The 20,623-nt window shown below is 42.7% G+C and overlaps 1 protein-coding gene across 1 annotated transcript in view; it reads left to right on the plus strand.

Annotated features, from left to right (window-relative positions):
* ABCB1 (ATP binding cassette subfamily B member 1) overlaps nucleotides 1–20,623 on the plus strand; it is a 69,765-nt gene that overhangs the window by 15,313 nt on the left and 33,829 nt on the right. Inside the window, exons 5-12 of the mRNA XM_084858963.1 lie at nucleotides 824–869; nucleotides 5,914–6,105; nucleotides 7,038–7,209; nucleotides 8,151–8,275; nucleotides 9,349–9,520; nucleotides 14,243–14,356; nucleotides 17,218–17,328; nucleotides 18,643–18,768. Coding sequence (XP_084715089.1) covers nucleotides 824–869; nucleotides 5,914–6,105; nucleotides 7,038–7,209; nucleotides 8,151–8,275; nucleotides 9,349–9,520; nucleotides 14,243–14,356; nucleotides 17,218–17,328; nucleotides 18,643–18,768 — 1,058 coding nt within the window. The remainder of the gene's footprint in view (nucleotides 1–823; nucleotides 870–5,913; nucleotides 6,106–7,037; nucleotides 7,210–8,150; nucleotides 8,276–9,348; nucleotides 9,521–14,242; nucleotides 14,357–17,217; nucleotides 17,329–18,642; nucleotides 18,769–20,623) is intronic.

The following is a 20,623-nucleotide window of genomic DNA, read 5'->3' on the forward strand; positions in this document are numbered from 1 at the left end:
GCGGACTTCCAGCCACTGGGACGCAAATGGCGTCCGTGTAGTGGGTGTCATTTGCATCCCTGTTCTTCAAGTAATAAGCTACGTAAATCTTTACGTAGCCGATTGCTGCAAAAAATAGGGACGCAAATGGAATCTGCTATGCGGACGCCATTTGTGTCCCAGCGGCCAGAAGTCTGCCAGCGTAACCATCCCCCCCCGCCCCAGTCCATGGAAAAATTGTCTTCCACGAGACCGGTCCCTGGTGCCAAAAAGGTTGGGGACCGCTGGTCTACATGGACATAACAGTTCTTTGATTTAACTAGTCTCTTTCTTATGAAACTATCAAGAGAAAGGGGTGGGGTAGGGACCATGAGGTGTCACTTTGGGAATGGAAAATAGTTGGCATTGTGCCATGTTAGCAAACATGCCCCTGATAAATTAGCAGAAAAATTAACGAGCTGTCAGTGGTGAATGGATGGGTATATCCAACTCAACTTAAAAAAAGGCTTTAGTAGGAGATTCTGCGTGTATGTGTATGCATGCATTAAAATTCAACTGGAAAAAGTAAAGATATTTCTATAATGAGAGTTGTCGGGGGAGGAAATGAGGACAGCAGGAGATAATTGTTCAGATATGAATGGAGACACCACTGGATGTTCTGTACCTGTTTTTAAAGTGCTAATAATAATGTGACTGGGAAGTATGGCCTTGATCAGGACAATAATTGACAGAACACATGATAAGGTGCAAAGTGCACCAACACCATGCAAAAATGAGTTGGTCGTGATAGATCCTTAGTATTGGCTTTAATGGTTATTACATAACTCTTCCTTTTTCCATATAGGTAATAATTCTCAGAGTACAAATAAGCTACAAGAAGACATGACAAGGTACCTGGAATTTATTATTATAATAATAACAATATCAACAACAACAACAACAACAATAATGCGTGTGTGTGTGCATATGTCTCTCTCTCTCTCTCTCTCTTTCTCACACACACACACACACACACACACACAAACCTGCTGGATCAAACCATAGGCCTATCTAGTCTGGCATTCTATTCAGTCAGTGGCCAACCACATGTCTGTGAGAAGCCCAGAACAGGACATGAATGCAATAGCACCCTCCTGCTTCTGTTCCCCAGCTACTGGTATTGAGAGGCATCCTGCCTCTGATACTGGAGGTAATATATAACCATCATGACCAGTAACCTTTGCTAGCCTTATCCTCCATGAATGTGTCTAATCTCCTTTTCAAGACATCCAAGTTGGCATCACTATATCCTGTGGTAGCAAATTATCCACTGTGCGAAGAGGTACTGTCTTTCATCTGCCCTGAATGTCCTACCATTCCATTTCATTGGATGACTTCAGGTTCTACTTTACAGAGTGTACACAGTACATAATCATATACACCTCTGTCATCTCCCTGCTTCCTTGGTTCCCCCCCCCGCCCAAGCTTAAAAGCCCCAATCATTGTAACTTTTCCTCATAGGGAAGTTGCTGCAGCCCCTTGAGATACACACACACACCGTGCAATATCTGAGATCTTCCTGCATATGTTTCCTATTTGAAAAACAAGCATTACTTTGCTTAATATAACAAAGTAGGTTTAAGTCTGGATAAAGTATGGATGAAGATGTACATATAACTAAACCACGTTAGTCTGAAAGTTAGTTTGTTGACTGAATCACATTTGACAGGTATCAGAAAATCATAAAGACATTATTGTAGGTGCTGGACCCTCATGCATTCCTGAGGTCTATCCTACACGGATGTGCCCTTTTGTCACCTGCAGTAACATTCAGGTTTTTCTACCTGGGTAGAAACAGTATGCCTCTGCCAGCCATGAAAGGGTTGACATGATTCAGAGCAATAATGTGTTAATCATTTTTAGAAGTTATGGCTCCCATGTGGTGGTGGTGCTGCCTTGGGGACATTTTCCAAATGGCCAGGGTATCATGTAAATCAGTCAAAACCGTATAGGAGTTAAAGGGGCTACACATCTGAAGCAACTCTTCTACAGTCTCAGTTTCACTATCCCATTTTTTCTTTATTTATCATTCTTATTTTTCTTCACTCATTTCATGCACTCCTCCCTTTTATCTCTCTTGTGACCTCAATATAATGGGCATACAAATATAGTATAATTTAGCATAATGCTTCTATGTAATAGTTTAAAATTTGGCGTTTTGACACTTTTGATATGAAAGAGCAACATGCATCCTGAAGGAAAGGCATGCCATGGCTGAATTTGCCTGCCTCTGAAATCTGTTCAAATAAGCCATTAGTTCAAAGCCACTGTATGGAGGGGGAACTAACTTGTTGAAAAGTCAAGGAAGGAAGCCTCCAGTCTCAGAGGCTTCCAAGTACCCTGTGCCTTGCTGGGCTGCTCCCAGCAAGGCAGGAGGAGCGATGATTTTCACCTCTCTGTCTTCCTTTTTCATTTTTTCCTTTTGACTGGCCTGTGAGCACATCTATAGGAGTCATGCTGCCAGGGGCAGGACCAGGACTGGAGAGGCCACAGGATATTGTGGATCCCAGCCTCTCCTCTCCCCTCCTCACCCACCAGAACACCCCCTTTTCCCTGTCCCCGGACTCACATTGGCAACTCAGGAAGCAGCCAGCACAGTTCTTTCCACAGTGGTTGCGAGGGGGCAGGGGAGGGATCAGAATCCAGTGTCCCCCTCCTGAGGTCGTAGCAGTGAGTACGGCCTCAGGAGGGGGACTCCAAAACATCTTATGGTCCCTGGGACTGCTCTGTAAACAATTAATGCACGTAGGGAGTTGTAACAAGAAGATATTAAGTAAAGGTCCTGTAAAACTGTTGTCTTCTGTCTCAACTGTGGTCAGACAAAAGGTACTGTGCTACAAAATCAAGGTATCATTGCAAAAATGATTAATCCTGTTTCCGTGATGGAAAAAAAAATAAAATTCACAAGCACAAAATGATAGAGTAACCCACCCCACCCCCACCTCAGATACAGGGTTGTAACTCCGTGTCTTAAATATGCAAACCAGTTACTGTAGCATGTATAGAATAATTCAAAAATGCATTTACAGTTCAGACTTTGTCCTTTAGGTGTGTACATCTCAGTACCGTGTACGTTTGCTCACTTGTATCTTAATCGTGTGGACTTGAGCACGCTCCAGGAGAGAGCGCAGGACAGGAAGGCCTGGCATGCTATGGTTCATGGGGTCACGAAGAGTCGGACACGACTGAACAACAACAAATCTTAATCGTAGGGGTTTTCCTGTAGTGACACAACTTTTTATTCATTTATTCCTAGACAATATTCCTCCCAAACTATTGCATTCCCCTGTTTTCTCTGTTATCAACACATTTTTTAAGAGGTCATGGTGATTTTTACTGCTCCCATCATGGTAGCAAAGCTTTCAGGTGTGGATTTATATGGCGCTATTGTCTTACCGGCTGCAGGGGAGTGGTTAATGTCATTGTGAGTATATAACTCCACCCTTTGCGCTGGATCAGACATTGCCATGACATGATAGAGGTTTATAAAATTGTGCGTGGTGTAGAGAAAATGGATAGAGATAATCCCCCCCACCCCATAATACCCTGGGGTCATCCAATGAAACTGAATTGTCTGAGATTCAGGACAGACAAAAGGAAGTATGTACCGGCCACTGTGGCATCTTTGTCTTTTAACTGTTCTTATTCTACCCAGAGAACATTGGTTATTGGCCGAATTAAAAATATAATATATAAAGAAAGTACTTCTTAGAATCACAGAATAGTAGGGTTGGAAGGGGCCTATAACACCATTGAGTCTAACCCCCTGCTCAATGCAGGAATCTAAGTCAAAGCATCCCTGACAGATGGCTGTCCAGCCTCGTCTTGAACGCCTCCAGTGTGGGAGAGCCCACCACCTCCCTAGGGAATTGGTTCCATTGTTGTATTGCTCTAACAGTCAGGAGGTTTTTCCTGATGTTCAGCTGGAATCTGGCTTCCTGTAACTTGAGCCCATTATTCCGTACCCTGCACTCTGGGATGATCGAGAAGAGATCCTGGCCTTCCTCTCTGGGACAACCTTTCAAGTACTTGAAGAGCGGTGTCCTATCTCCCCTCAGTCTTCTCTTCTCAAGGCTAAACATGCCCAGTTCTTTCAGTGTCTCCTCATAAGGCTTTGTTTCCAGTCCCCTGATCATCTTTGTTGCCCTCCTCCAAACCCTCTCCAGTTTGTCTGCATCCTTCTTAAAGTGTGGTGCCCAGAACTGGACAGAGTACTCCAGATGACGCCTAACCAGTGCTGAGTAGAGGGGAACTAGTACTTCATGTGATTTGGAAGCTATACTTCTGTTAATGCAGCCCAAAAGAGCATTTGCCTTTTTTGCAGACACATCACATTGTTGGCTCAGATTCAGCTTGTGATCTACCACAATTCCAAGATCCTTTTCGCTTGTAGTATTGTTGAGCCAAGTATCACTCATCTTCTAACTGTGCATTTGGTTTCTTTTTCCTAGGTGCAGAACTTGGCATTTATCCCTTTTAAATTTCATTCTGTTGTTTTCTGCCCAGCCTATCAAGATCACTTTAAATTCTGTTTTTGTCTTCCAGAGTATTAGCTATCCTGCCCAATTTTGTGTCATCTGCAAATCTGATCAGCATTCCCTGCACCTCCTCCTCCAAGTCATTAATCAAAATGTTGAAGAGCACTGGGCCCAGGACTGAGCCCTGCGGTACTCCACATGTTACCTTTCCCCAGTTTGAGAAGGTCCCATTGATAAGCACTCTTTGAGTCTGATTCTGTAGCCAACTGTGGATCCACCGGATTGTTGTTTCATCTAGCCCACTTTGAGCTAGTTTGCTCATCAGGATATCATGGGGAAAGCTTTGCTAAAGTTGAGGTATATTATGTCCACAGCATTCCCACAGTCCACAAGGGAGGTTACTTGATCAAAAAATGAGATCAGATTACTCTGGCAGGATCTTCACAGAGCACATAGTTTAACTATGAAATTCGCTAACACAGAATGAGGTGATGGCCATTCCCCTAGCTAGGTTTAAAAGGGGATTGGGCATATTCATATAGGACAAGGCTATCAATGGCTACTAGTCATGATGGTTCCTCCAGGATCAGAGGCAGTATGCCTCCTAATACCAGCCACTGGGAAACTGATGGGATTATTTAGTAAGGATGGCTCCTGTTAGAAAGGCAATTAGCAGAGAAAAACAAAAAGGCAAAACAGAATGAGTGTTTACCAGACCTGAATGCACACAAAGCAATCTTAGAATAAAAAGGAGACCACACCCTTCTTTAGTGAAGAAAAGAAAAATATTTTACTCACAATATTCATGCATATACAATACAGGTGCAGCGCAGGGTTTCAAAAAGAGTTTGTTCGGTCCATTTTGTGTTCTATAACACTGGCAAGAGCGAGATGGCAAATACAACTGCTCCCAGCAATGGAGGAAGGTCAGAGAGAGAAACTGAGAGAGAGAGAGAGAGAGAGAGAGAGAGAGAGAGAGAGAGAGAGAGAGAGAAGGAAGGGGAAGAGCAAAATCACAGGAAACCACATTGTAGGCTATAGAGATCCTAAGGGTAGCTGTGGCCAATATTCCCATGATCAATATTCCCCTTTCCAGTAACTTGCAGAAGAGGTTGCAATATTCCCAGCATTAGAAACAACTGTCGGAAACAGCTATTGCCCTGCTACATCCCATTGGCATCTGGGTGACCACTGTGGGAAACAGGATGCTGGACCAGCTTGCTGTTTGGTTGACCCGGCTTGGTTCTTCTTATGTTCTTTCTTTGAGATAACAATATTAGCTGTACATACTGAACACATTTTCTACTTTATGGTCTCGTATTCAGCAAGCTTTTCCTAACACCAATTTGTCTTGATGTTACTGAAGACTAACAGCAATGCCCTTCTTGAAATTGCCTCTGCAATGTTGTACTTTCAGATATGCATACTATTATTCAGGACTAGGAGCTGCTGTTCTCATCACTGCCTATGTGCACATTGCATGTTGGACACTGTCAGCTGGCCGCCAGATCAAGAGAATTAGGCAACATTTTTTCCATGCCATCATGAGGCAAGAAATTGGGTGGTTTGATGTAAACGATGTTGGGGAACTAAATACTCGACTTATCGAGTGAGTATATATTTCATGCTTGGTTAATGTATTTTCTTCAATAGGGAATCTAATTTTAATTTTGGTTACTACTAGTTTGATTGATTTTCTTAAATAAAGAGATTCTTGTGTACTGGTAAGATTTTAGGTGTTGCGGCTTCAAGGTAAGTTCCCAGTATTGCTCAATTCAGCTTTAAATTGAGAGAGGTAGCAAAGCTTCAGCTCTGAATAAAGATGAAGAGAGCACTGGGTTGCAAACATAAGTCCGTGCACAATTTTTCTTTGCTTTGAGTAAGCCTTCAACAAAAGGGTTTCAAAGGGAGACTCAAACATGACATTTGCCAAACTGAAATTTATCCATAAGTTTGATTTCTTGTGTTTAGGACTCAATCAAGATTAAAATTTTCTCTCCCCCTACTGTTTTAAATTAGCACAGAAGACTGTGTTATCACCAATTGCTGCTGTTGTGAATGGTCACTTAGCTTATCTTGAATTCATTTGGGTTTTGTATAGTATTGTCACAGACTGTATTTATTCCAATTCCTTGCCTTTTGCATCCCGCTCTATTTACAACTTTTTCTCTGTATATCCATGTATATTTATATCTGCCAAGAGGAGATAACATTCATGCATCTGATGAACTGTTCTCTAGTCCATGAAAGCTTAAACTGTAATAAATCTGTTTTTAAGCTGCCAGAAGATCCCTATAGATCTGAATGGCTTTGCAGGAAGGGATGAGTATGAGGACAAAGTAAATACCTACTTGTTTTGATGAAAACGTGTAATGTTTCTCTGGTACTATATAAATGTTTTGTAGTACCTAGGAAGTGTGAATTCAAACTGTACTGTAGCAGTGCAATTGGAATATATTGGAAAAGTGCATGTTAGTGTAACTCCCCCACCCCTCTGCAACTAAATATTACCCTAACAAATTTATTTTAACATGTTTTTAGTGATGTCTCCAAAATCAATGAAGGAATTGGCGATAAAATTGCGATGTTAATTCAGGGAGTAGCTACATTCCTAACAGGATTTATAATCGGGTTCATTAAAGGATGGAAATTGACTCTTGTCATTCTTGCTGTCAGCCCTGTTCTGGGGCTCTCAGCAGCAGTGTGGGCAAAGGTGGGTATAATTCTGCTGAAATGTAAGAGTACACTGCACAATCACCATTGTTTGGTTAAGAAAATACCATTCTGGTTATCTAAAACATGAGCTCCTGATTGCTTCTCTGTTTCATGAGTTAATAGCAAGAATAACTAATGTATGGTTTGAGAGCTGCATGTAGAAGGTCATGTGGGGGTGGGCAAAACTTTCCTGGGGTTTGGGGAGAGAAAGTTTGGTGGACTGGGTATGGCCCATGGTCTTTTCATTGCTGGCCCCTGGTTCCTTAGTCTTAATTAGAATGTACTAGCCCAGCCTTCCCCAACCTGGTGCCCTCCAGATGTTTTAGACTTCAACTCCCATCAGCCCCACCAGCAGGGGCAGTGTTCAGGAATGCTGAGAGTTGTAGTCCAAACATCTGGAGGGCACCAGGTTGAGGAAGGCTGTACTAGTCGGTGGCTGGGTTTGCACAACATGCTAACCCACACTCAGTGGTTGAGCGTGGATTGTTGTTGAACCATGCGTTATCGTGTTGTCTGAACACAGTGCATTTTCCACAGAATGGCTTGTTAACCATGTAATGTGGCTTGTTAACCACCCTGAACAACAAACCATGGGTTCTCAGGGTGGCTTGTTCAGGAAAAATATGCGATACTGCATGGTTAACAAGCCACCCTGTGGAAAATGTGCTACATTCAGACAACACGATAACCCATGGTACAGCAACAACCCACACTCAACCATCGAGTTGCGGGTTAGCGTGTTGAGCCAGTCAGTGTAAAATTGTTCTCAAATTTCCTGACTACCTTCCTGATCACAAGATACTTGTTTTTTGGAAAGAGCTGCTATGCCACACTTAAGTTTTGCTTAGTAGGGAAATGCAGATAAACGGAATGAAACAGGTGTTGGATCCCATACAGCATTGTCTTGAACGACAGGACATCTGTGTTGCTTTCCCACAGGTCCTTACTGCCTTCACCAATAAGGAGCTTGCTGCCTATGCAAAAGCTGGATCAGTCGCGGAGGAGGTCCTAGGAGCAATTAGGACAGTGATCGCTTTTGGAGGACAGAAGAAAGAAATCAAGAGGTCAGGAAATGTGTTTTTGTCATTTGTTGATTTTGCACCTGATTATTCAGAGTGGCCAAGGAAACCTCCCGCAAGCCTTCCGTGCAGAAAAGGCTGGCAGGCAGCTTGCCCACTTAGCCCCTCTGCAGCTTAGGCTCTCCAGACACCTCACAACCCACCCACCCACTTCCATCTCTGTAGTCCCAAGGCTGGGAGGAAGGCTGGACAGTGATGGCTCTACAAGACTTGCTCCAAGTCTGTGAAAAGCTATCATTGCACTCAGCCTAAGGCTGCCAACCCCTACACACACTTTCATGGGAGTAAGTCCCATTGAAGTCAATGAGGCTTACTCTGAGTAGACACGTATGGGAGCGCACTGTAAGGATTCCAAATGTCCTTGTCACAGTGGTTAATTTTGCACATACTTAGTATATACTGTTCTTGGGAAGATATAGATGGCTCACTGGTTTTGAGGTCAACCAGGTATTTATTTTATTATTATTTATTATTGCATTTATATCCTGCCTTTTTTCCTCTTGCAAGGAACCCAAGGCGACTTACATTATCCTCCTCTCCATTTTATCCTCACAACAACAACCCTGTGAGGTAGGTTGGGCTGAGAATGTGCGACTGGCCCAAAGTCACCCAGTGAGCTTCCATAACCGAGTGGGAACTAGAACCTAGATCTCCCAGCTCCCAGTTCAACACTCTTGCCACTACACCACACTGGCTCTCCTAGGGTTTGGGGAGAAAACATAAAAAGAAGGAATGGCAGCATTAGTAGATGGCCATGTCAGCTTTTGTTTACCACTAACTTGCTAGTTGTTGCGGGGGGGGGGGTTGTTGAATGAACTGCGTTCATTTCTACTAAAGAATAAGTCATATTTTGTGATCAATTTGCAGGTATTGAGGGATCACTTTTTTTGTAGAGTTTTTTTTAGAATTATATTGACAACAAAAAGGCATACATGTGAATGAACTGATTTTTAAAAAAAGGAATACTAGCAAAATTAAATAATGAAAACTGAAAGAAAATGCATTTTGCTGTCCAGTGCAGACTATATAATTTAACCAGTTTGCTGTTCTTCCTTCAGGTATCATAAAAATTTAGAAGATGCTAAAAACATTGGAATAAAGAAAGCTGTTACGGCCAACATTTCCATGGGAATTGCTTTCTTATTGATATATGCATCATATGCATTGGCTTTCTGGTATGGAACTACATTGGTAATAGATGAAGGTTATAGTATTGGGAAAGTCCTTATGGTAAGTGTTGGCGAAGAACTGTACAGTTTTCTTTTTTCAGTATAAGTGACCTAATTCAGCATTAATCAAAGATAAATAGATCTCTGTGATACTAAAATACATGTGAAGATATATGCGCATACTTGAAATCATGTGTATTTTACTTCATATGAATTGTAGTGTTATTAGATCCATAAAATAGGTAGATCCATAAAATGGGTAGTATCCAAGGTTAGTCCTATGTAGAGTAGACCCATGTAAATGAATGAGATTTAAGTTAGTCAAGACTTGTCCTATTCATTCCAATAGATCTACTCTACATAGCACAAACATCAGATACTACACAATGTTTTATACAGAGGGCTTTTCTACACAAGGCATTTATTGTGCACATTTATCATTCTCTATTCACAGTTGTTTATGGGCTCTTTAGATGGCATCATGACCCTCCAGTTTTGTTTCTGTATCTAACCATCACTTTTGATGAGTTTTTTTTTTAAAGCAGGGAAAATGTGGCATTTAATTGTGAAAGGAGAAGAAAGTGCGATTTCCTCTTGTGTATTTGTGCTATTCCACTATACCATAGTGCCACCTAGAGGTTATGTAGTGGATTATCAGGAAATAAAAATCCCTTTGTATAGTGCTCAAATCTCAGTTCTGCAATGAAATTGAAGGTAGATAGAATGGATTAACAGCCAATTAGCAGCCTTGTGTAAACAAGCTGAGAGAGAGAGAGACAGAGACAGAGAGCAGTGTAGCGATCATGGTGTCAGACTAGAAGTGGGGAGACCCAAATGCCCACTCAGCTGTGAAGTCAGCTGGCTGACCTGATCTTGGGCCAGTCACTCCCTCTCAGCCTAACATTATTGTGAGTGAGGGTACGACGGAGGGCAGGCAGTGGAAGAACCGTGCACGTGATTGTGAGATCCTTGTAACTGTTACCTTTCCATGCAAAGTAAGTGGCAATAAAGGTTAAATCGAATATTTTGAATAATTCTATTGAGATGTTGTACCTCTGCTCCAAATTTTTCTGCAGCTGCAGGCTGGTTAACAACTCCTGTTCAGAGCTCTAACAAGGCTGGCCTAAGGCATTTGGATTCTTGAAATCAAGGGTGTTTCCAGACAAACAGCTACTAGCATTTCCAATTAAAAGGCACTATGCAGCTATTCAGTCTTTTTTTCCCCTTAATGTTTTTGTTTTGTTTTGTGGTAAGAAGAAGGATGGAAGAGCTGGTGGGAAAACACAGAAGGGTTAGAAATGGAAGACGACATCTGGATTACCTGTAAAATGTGGTGCATGAGGCAGGGTGATTGCGTAATAAAAGCCTCATCTAGAAGCCGATAATAATCTAGTTAGCACTCCCACCCACTAATTAACACAGGGTACAATCTCTGGAAAATCCTCAAGAGTAAGGCTTCATGGAACTGGTTGGCAGTTGATTCACGGCAGGCAAAAGCAAATACTTCGTCACACAATGCATAAGTAAGAGCACAATAGCTTTTATCCTGCTATTGAGATTGGCTGCTCATGGAAGTTTGCAGGTCCTCTAGGTGACGTCATCAGCCTCCAGAGGGTCTCTTGCACTAAATGCCCTTTATTCCACGTTTTTAAAGATTGGAGATGATGAGCTATCAAATTACTGCACTTGAGTTCCACTTGAGTTCCCTCCGTGAAAAGAGGAAAACCCGCAATCAGAGGAGCTAGACCACAGCGCCATCTAGCAGCTGTATAATGAAGCATATGGAAGACTCAGATAAGGGGAAAGCAGGGAGGAACTGTGTGTAAAGGGGGTCCGTGGTGATCCTGAATTTAAAATGGAAGCAGAAAGCCCAGTTTTAAATGCAGGATTTTAGGCTGGTGTAGAGATGCCCATGGCGATGGCTATTGGCAAGGGGATCGGACCAATTCATGGAGGAGAGATCTATACATGGCTACTAGCCGAGACAGCTAAATGGAACGTCCATGTTCAGACTCAATGTACAGCCCAAATACTAGTTGGCAGGCAGGGCAGATAGCAGTCAGGGAGAGCTGTGACCTTCCCATCCTGCTTGTGGGCTCCCCAGAAGCATCAAGGTAGCCATAGTGGTGAACAGGACTCTGGACTAGATGGACCTTTGGTTCTTACAAAATGACAGGAGCTGCAACAGGCACTCCTGTGTTCACATTTGGCTCCATGTCAGAGTGGCTTGAGACCTTCCCAAAGGATTATGCCCCATGGGTCAAATCTGTCTATAATATCCCGCTCTGCCGTCCTTAATGGCTTCCAGGTTCTGCCATCCTGAAGCGACTGCTCCACTTTGCCTCTTGGTGGACCCGGCGCCTGTGAGCAGCTTGTTTCCTTTGCTTTGCTCTTCCCTGATCGAAGTCTGTACGTAATTGGTCTCTTTGCTCGATACCAGCCTAGTTGTCTTCAGCTTTCCTTAACTTGCCTGAGTGTCCTACTTCAGTTCCTACTGGTCCAGCTCTACCAAGTATGTCCTGGCTTACCACCTGGACCCTCACTTTAGCTTCCTTTCATTGTGAAGCCTAGAACTGTGTCAATATGGCCCTCTTGCCAATTTCCACATTAACTCAAGCAATTACGCAAGACAAAAGAAGTTGTATATTATGTTTTCGGGAGGGTCCACATATCTCTTGCTCACATACTAGCACAGCATGAAAGGGTATGGTTTTGGGGGCAATGGAGAAGCTGCACAGTGCTTTTAATTCCCCCTCCCCTTTGTTTGCCTGCCAAATGCTTTAGCCAGACTTCAACAAAAAATGAGGACATATGAAGCTGCTCTAGATCTCATAAATACTTTTAGACACATAGGAGGTTTTTCTGTGGAATTTCCCCCCTCTTGATTTGAGAAGCTAGAAAGAGGTGCAAATGGGTTCCTCCCAAGATACATTTCTTTGTTTTCATTGGCTGATGAACCACTAGGTAAGTCTGTCCGACAGCTGCTGGCTGTCAGATTTGCTCTGGAGCTTGGACACTGGCACAAGTTTCTACTGTGGATTTTCTGTTGTAGGATGCTTTCAAGGCTTTTGTGTGGCAAGTGACACTGAGTTACCTAGGCCTCCCTCCTTGCCAAACATAGCATGGCATTTTAGCTGAAGGTAGTACAAAAACATAGATTTGCAATGGGACTTTTCCCTCATCAATATCTCTAAATATTGGGACTTATATCCAATTAATTTTAATGGGATTTTAGCATGTCGGACATTCTCTGGACTGCATTCTTTACATCTGGATGACAAATGAAGCTGCCACTGGTCTCTGTGTTGTTGCTTTATTAACAACAACAATACCCAGCCTTATTTGTTTTAAGTGCCTATTCCTTAGCACTCTATGGAAAAAAAGGATAGGTGCTAGAAACAAGTATTAATTGTTCCCTAGAAACAAGTATTAATTGCTGAATTCAGCATTTATGCCGTATTATTTTGGGAGTAAACATGCCCAATAGGCAGTAATTGTGTGCACACACATTGGAATTTACTTCTGAGTAAACATACTTAGGGTTAGGGTTTCTCTGGCTTGATGTGCTCAAAAGCTCCATGATGACAATTAGGCAAAGACAGAAGAAAATCCGTAAATTTAAAGCATGAAAATGTGCAAGGACAGTAAATACTAAGGTGTCACTTTATGCACACAAAAGATTCCCCACTGACCCACCCTTCTGAATTGTGAATTCCCACGCTATATCACACATTCAGCTTTTGACATTCCAATGAATGTCAAAAGTGGTTTGCATGCTGGGTGAGGATGGGCTTGCTGTTCAAGAAACACAACTCCAGAACCTCTACAAGTACATGGGAATCAGTGGTGTAGTTAGGTGATTTTAGACGTCAGACTTAATGGTCTTAAGGCGCAATCCTATGCATATTTAGACAAAAAAAAAGTCCTACAACTCCCAGCATTCCCCAGCCAGCCATGCTGGCTAGGGAATGCTGGGAGTTGTAGGACTTTTTCTGTGTAAACATGCATAGGGTTGTGCCTTCAAGGGAGGGTGTCTTTTGATGGTAATGTGTATAACTTCACTTTCTTCAACATGTGGTAAGTCAGGCCTGCTGCTTGTGGGGGTGCTCCAGTTCATTCTGCTGAGCGTGGCCTTGAACGTCTGCCCCCAAGTCCTGCCAGAATGGCACCAGTGCATGTATTTTTCTATTTCTTTGTTCTGTTTTTGCATGTGCAGATGTGTGCGTGTGTTTAATCTGATAAAATAGATTGCAGAAAATAAGGGGGAAATGCACTGCACTCAGAGGTACCGTATTACCTCTTTTAAAAAAAATACAACAGAAGGCAAGCTGGTGTTCTGGTACCTCTTAGACCCAGAAAGAAAAACACAATCTGATGCATGTTTAGACAGGAAAAATGTCTACATGTTGGCTGGGGAATGCTGGGAGTTGTAGGACTCGTTTCTGTCTAAATAGGCATAGGATTGGAACCTGAATTGCAGTGGACTGGAACACTGTTACAAGGACATCCCAGCAAAATTTATATTCCTCTGAGGTGGACTTTGAAATCACTTATAAGATCTGCGCCCTGTGCTCTGTTTCCATGACATTTGTAACAGCTGCCTTGTGCGCTAGTAAAAGGCTTATATGGAGTATATTTCTTTCCTCTCAGTCTTTGGTAGATACATTTCTGGTGGCTGACATTTGGCCACCTCACAGTTACATGATATTGAACTTATTTGGCTTAATAGGAATTCACATTCATGAATATGCTTCTTTTTTGTTTTGAAAATGTTTCTGTTTAGGTTTTCTTTTCCGTGTTAATTGGAGCATTTTCCATTGGTCAGGCGACTCCACACCTAGAAGCATTTGCAATTGCAAGGGGAGCCGCTTATGCAATATTCAATATCATAGACAATGTAAGTATCCCTTTTAGAGCCATGGCTTGAAATTATAGAGAGCCAGGAAGTGAAGTCTGAGATCCATTATAGGTTTGTAATCATCATTGGCCGGGATCCAAAGAACAGTGTGACTAGCTCTACATGCCCAAGGGAACTCTGGACAACTCCCAACGTGACAAACCACATCAGAAATGAAGGGCATTTTTAAAAGACGTTTTGGATAGGTTTTGGGGGTCTCCTGTTCAAAGAAAAAAAAACACACACACACACACACCCGGCAATCCCAAACCCCTGTGTGGGCCTAAAGTACTTTGAATCCCAGCCATTGCATACATTGTTAATGGCCTCTTTCCCATTCTCAGTAAATAGCTGTTTAAATCACAAAACTAACAGCAAATACCAAGAAACTAAGGAGACAGTACTTACTGGCTAAGAGGCCAAATGAGAATATAGCTTGGTCTGCCTTTCTCTGGGCTCCTTCACACTGACCTTTTATCCTGCAATTGAGATTGCTCCTTCATGGAAGTTTGTGGGCTCCTTACATTACTCCGTGATCCCCAAGGCGTCTCCTGCACTAAATGCCCTTTGTTCCATTTTTAAATAGATCACAGATAATAAGCTATCAAATTACCCGGTTGTGTTCTGCTTCAATTTCCGCCATGAAAAAAGGAAAAGCAGCAAGAAGAGGAGAGAGATCAATGAAGGATAATGGAAGACTCATATACGGGGAGAAGGAGGGGGGAAGGGGTGAGGGAAAAGGAAGCATGAGAAAAAGGGAGTCGTTGTGATCTTGCATTTAAAACAGAAGCAGAAAGCCTGGTTTTAAATGCAGGATTTCAGGCTGGTGTAGAGATGCCCTCTATCTTGACACGATCAATCCAACTGATACTCCTGAGAGGTAACATAATGTAGAGAGGGACCAAATTAAGAAAGAAGTAGAGTTGGAGTCTCCAATGTGGTCCCTGTGGGCACTGTTAAGGAAATATCCAAGGCAGGTTAGGAGGACATCTCTCTTCATGCCCACCAGGTTCTCTGCTTCTCCTGATTGTTATTTTATTTCTTAAGATTTTTTTTATTTTTTAACTGAGAGGCTGGCATGCTGAAAAGTGAAGCACTGCCCTCCAGCACCATCTTTAAAAAAAAAAAAAAGGTGTCCCCAACCAGTCGTGTCCGACTCTAGGGTGTGGTGCTCATCTTCATTTCTAAGCCGAAGAGCCAGCGCTGTCCAAAGACGCTTCCGTGGTCATGTGGCCGGCATGACTGAACACTGAGGTGCACGGAACACTGTTACCTTTCCCGCCGAAGCGGTGCCTATTTATCTACTTGCAATTTCTTGCTTTCGAACTGCTAGGTTGGCAGGAGCTGGGACTGAAGACGGGAGCTCACTCCGTCACGTGGCACTCGGGTCTCGAACTGCTGTCCTGCCGACCTTCCGGTCTGCAGTTCTGCGTCTTAACCACTAAGCCACCGCACCATCTTTATTTAGGTTCAAAAGAGTGGTTTTCTGTTTTGAAGCCCAGTCCCCCACCTTTGTCTTGTACTTAGTTTCTAGGGCAAGTTACTTTTCTTTGCGTATCACCAGTTTGCCTTCTGGGAAATAAGTGTTCTGTGACCAGCCATGCCCATCATGGCAGCCATTTTAAGAATGGGCGTGGCAGAAAGTTTGTGAGAGTACCCAGGACGCCCTTGCAAAATTCCAAATATGCCCACCAACCCAGAAAGGCTGGGGACCCCTGAAGAAGAGACTAAACTGACTGAATGACTGGGGATAGTGTGTGCCTTTGTGTATCACTAGATGAGGGCCAAAACTAGATGTGACACTAAATATGTCTTTGCACTTAATGTGCAGGTTTTAAAAAAATGCACAGCATCTGCCAGGGGGTGATCATTATCAGGATCAGAGCAGGCATGGAGGGGCCTTTAACCCTTTCCTCCTTCCGAAGCTAAAATTTTCTTTACGGGGAAGGCTCTCCCTGGCACCAAGGAGAGTTTTTATTCTGGTCCAACGGCAGCTGTGGAGTTCATTGGGACTATGGCAGGGAGGAAAGGGTTAAACCCCCATCCCCATGAGCGGCAGTTCTGATGAAAATCAGGGAGGCACGCCTACAATTAATTATTTTTTAAAACCCTGTTATTCATATGGGATTGGTGGGCAGATCTGTGCAATCTGATAGCCCACTATGACTGGCCCAACAGGAAGTAAACACGGGGAGGATGGGAATTGGACAGTCCACCCCCAGTCCAGTGGAACGCCTCACTGCTTCCAGGCCTACCCATGGCAGTTCTAAAAGGATGAAGAGGGCTGCGGAGGAGAATGCGAATGCTGGGGGGAGCAGACAGCCAAAAGAGCAGGACGAAAGGGGCTCGAGGTCTGATGGCCTTATAGGCCCCTTCCAACCCTACTATTCTATGATTCTATGCTTCCGACAGACCTGCAGTGGGACACACCTGGAAGGAGCACATGGGGAGGGGGCTTAGGGGTGGAAGCAGGCAGGGGTCCCTTTCTGTCTGTTTCATAAGAAGCAGGGCCTCTCTGGCCTGAAGCCAAAACTAAGTGGGATGTCCCCATAGCCTTCTGACATAAGAAGCATCAGCACTCTGAGGGATCATGAATAAGGAGCAGTGTTATAACTCGATTGCTAAAGATGGGTTTAGCATCACATCTTGATTGTCCCTGCGGGATGACTCTTTGAATGAACAAAGTGGTCTGAATGCTACTTGTGTGTTTGTGTGCATGTGCGTGTGTGTGTATGTGGAGGGGAAATCTGTGAGATTTTGTAGGTCTTGGACATAGTATCTTGCTATCCAAGAGTTTTCTTTCCTTTCAAGCTGCAGGAAAATGATTTTATTTGATTCATATGTCATTTTCTTCTATGTAGGAACCTCAAATTGACAGTTTTTCAGAAACAGGCTACAAACCTGACCATATTAAAGGAAATCTGGATTTCCGAAATGTGTATTTCAATTATCCATCAAGGCCAGATGTCAAGGTACATTGCTACATTTTGTCAAATGGTCCAGTTACGTGTGGCAAGAGAAACAGCCACTCATAAGATATGGTGTTCTAGTACTGGGAAAACATGTCTTCTCCTATTGATTTTGGGGCCTGACCCAACATTAGATTGGTGCCCTCCAATTTTTTTTGGAAAATTCCCAGCATTCCTGACCATTGGCTATGCTGGCTGGAGCTGATGGGAGTTGATATTCTAAACATCTGGAGGACATCAGGTTGGAGGAGGGCTGGCACAGAGCATAAACCAATTTGTAAGATCTCAGTATGGCTCTACTCAGAACTGAGTGAATTGGTAAAGGGTGGAAAACTTTGATTCAGTGTTACTGAAATGTAATCATCCATTGGCTGTGATAAGCTAACATTGGCAATAATTCATGGTATAAACTCTGGCCACATCTATGCTGTACACTCATATGACTGCCTTATTTTTCTTCCCCATTTTCTTCTATTTGATGTTTCTTTCTTATTTTTCTTCATTTCACCTTAGGTATCCCATGTGTATTTTATTTCATGTGTTTTATGTGTTTTTTGCTTGTCATGCTGGTCATTGACCATAACAGTAAATGATTGATTGATGCTGTAAACTGTATTAAACTTTATTTCTGAGTTTCTGATGTTCTGCAGTGAATGTTGGTTTCCCAGATTTTTTTTTTTAAAGATAGACAGCCTTCTCCATAGCGTGATAGATGCTCTGGTCCGACTATGGCTTTCTTCACACGGAGCTTTTATCCTGCAATTGAGATTGCTCCTTAACGGAAGTTTGTGGGCTCTTTATATGACACTGTGATCCCCCAAGGCGTCTCCTTTTTCTGTTTTTAAATAGATCGCAGATAATGAGCTATCAAATTACCTGGTTGTGTTCTGCTTGAGTTCCCTCCAGGAAAAGAGGAAAAGAGGCAAGAAGAGGAGTGAGACCAATGAAAGATAATGGAAGACTCAGATAATGGGGAGAAGGCAGGGGAAAGGGGAAAGGAAGCGGGTGAAAAAGGGAGTCGTTGTGATCCTGCATTTAAAACAGAAGCAGAAAGCCCCGTTTTAAATGCAGGATTTTAGGCTGGTGTAGACATGCCCTACGTGCTATGAAAGCAGCTTCAAGGCAATTGCAGGCATTTTTGCTGACAGAGCTTGTTGTGGCTGGGCGTGTATTAAATGTGTTCCATTATTATCTATTTTTTCCCTTTGAACTTGCATCACGAGTGTGATTTCTACAGGCATGGATATTGTGCAGCTACTGCAAAGTAGAATATACTTTATGATGGCTTGTTGCATGTTTTTCTGTTTTCTAATTCAGGTTTTACAAGGCTTGAAACTGAAGGTTAACAGTGGTCAGACAGTAGCCCTGGTAGGCAGCAGTGGTTGTGGGAAAAGCACAACGGTCCAATTGATTCAGAGGTTTTATGATCCTATGGAAGGCATGGTAAGATACTTGACCCAATACAAATGCCTGTGAAAGATTTTTTAAATGTTCAACATTGCATTAAATGTCAGAATATGGTTAGCTATTAAGAGCAGGTATGTAAAACTCAGATATCCTCCTTTAGCCATAGAATATTCAGTGTAAATAATGTTGGGAATATTTTTCCGTTCAACTCCAAATTTCTTCCAAATATTCTGAGTTGGCTTTAATGAAATCCTTGTAAATGTAAGACACAGAATTTATTTTTAAAAAACCAAAAAAAAACCCTATACCCTGCTTATAAAATAAACTCATAGTGGCTTGCAAAACTTCATAGAATTCATAAAGCACAAATAAAAAAACAGTTCAGATTAATATTCATTTCATACAATAAAACCAAGAGCAAGAGAAAACAATTTGGTATAAAACAGGGAGGCAGAACCTTAACTAACACTAAAAGCTCAGAGAGATAAAAAGGTTTTAGGGTGAAATCCTATGTGTGTTTAGAGAGAAAAAAGTCCTACAACTCCCAGCATTCTCCTGTCATCCGTGGCTGGCTGGGGAATGCTGGGAATTGTAGGACTTTTTTCTCTCCAAACACACATAAGATTGTGCCCTTCATGACTTGCTTGAACCTTAAGAGAAAGGGAGCCAACCCAAACTTTCTAAGGGAGAAAGTTCCACAACCTGGATACCACAATAGAAAAGACCCTGTTTACACTCAGTTGCAAGGTGGGTATATTCACATCCAAGCTCTCAAAATAAAATGTCAGCAAGTTTTTGAAGGTGAAGTGGTACTAGCTCTCTTTCTTCCTGGGTCTACCGACACACTATATGCATACAGCTTTCCCTGACACCCCCTCCCCCAGTGTAAATCTCCAGGCAAAACTACCCTCAGCTGTTTTTTTGATGCTTCACTCCTCCTTGATGGGGCCAGCCCTACCATTAGGTAGAATGAGGCAGCCACCTCAGGAGGCAGATGCTGGGGGGTAGGGAGCAGCAGCCAGATGTTGGAGAACAGAACTGTGTGTGCCACACAGCCTATCCTGTGCCCCCTAAGCTAGCCTGTTGTCCTCAGGTGTGGTGGAGGACACATCCCATCGACAGCATTGAAGCAGGATTCGACTGTCAGTCCAGGATGCTTCTGTACATGGAATGGGGGTTAGAGCCATCTTGTCCTTTGCCTCAGGTGGAAAAATGTCTTGAGCCAACCATGTTATTTGACTAGGGAAATGGGGCAATCTCCGCCTCTCCCCTTTTTGCCTTGGGAGAGTTATCTCAGATTTGTATATCCCTCTTCCCCAAACATTTCCCAGCTGGCTACTGCAGCCACCGTTACCTAGCAGACTTGTCCTATTTTCCCTCTCTTCTATCCCCCCCCCCACTTTCCATTTTTTGCTCATGAAATTTTATTTTATTTTGAAATAAAGTTAAAAATAAAGGCCTAAACAAAGAACATACAGAGTAATTTAACAAGCTCACTAAGGGCACAATCCTATGCATGCTTAGACAGAAAAAAGCCTACAACTCCCAGCACTCAACTCCTGGGAGTTGTAAGATTTTTTTTTCTGTCTAAATATGCATAGATTTGCACCCTAAATAAATTCATTAATTATAATCTTAGTGGCTAAGGGAACAATCCTATGTATGCTTAGACAGAAAGAAGTCCTACAACTCCCAGCATTCCCCAACCAGCCATGCTAGCTGGGCAATGCTGGGAGTTGTAGGACATTTTTTCTGTCCAAACATGCATAGGATTGCGCCCTAAGTCTAAGACTTAATTTGTCACCAATATGCTTGTGGAAGAGCTAGAGTAAACAGCCTAAGTAAAAGCTCACTATCCAATAAAAAAGTGAAAATTCAAGTTATATAGCAT

This window comes from Heloderma suspectum, chromosome 5 (assembly GCF_057233095.1).
Source record: "Heloderma suspectum isolate Gila_16-S chromosome 5, 16-S_ref, whole genome shotgun sequence".
NCBI lineage: Eukaryota > Metazoa > Chordata > Lepidosauria > Squamata > Helodermatidae > Heloderma > Heloderma suspectum.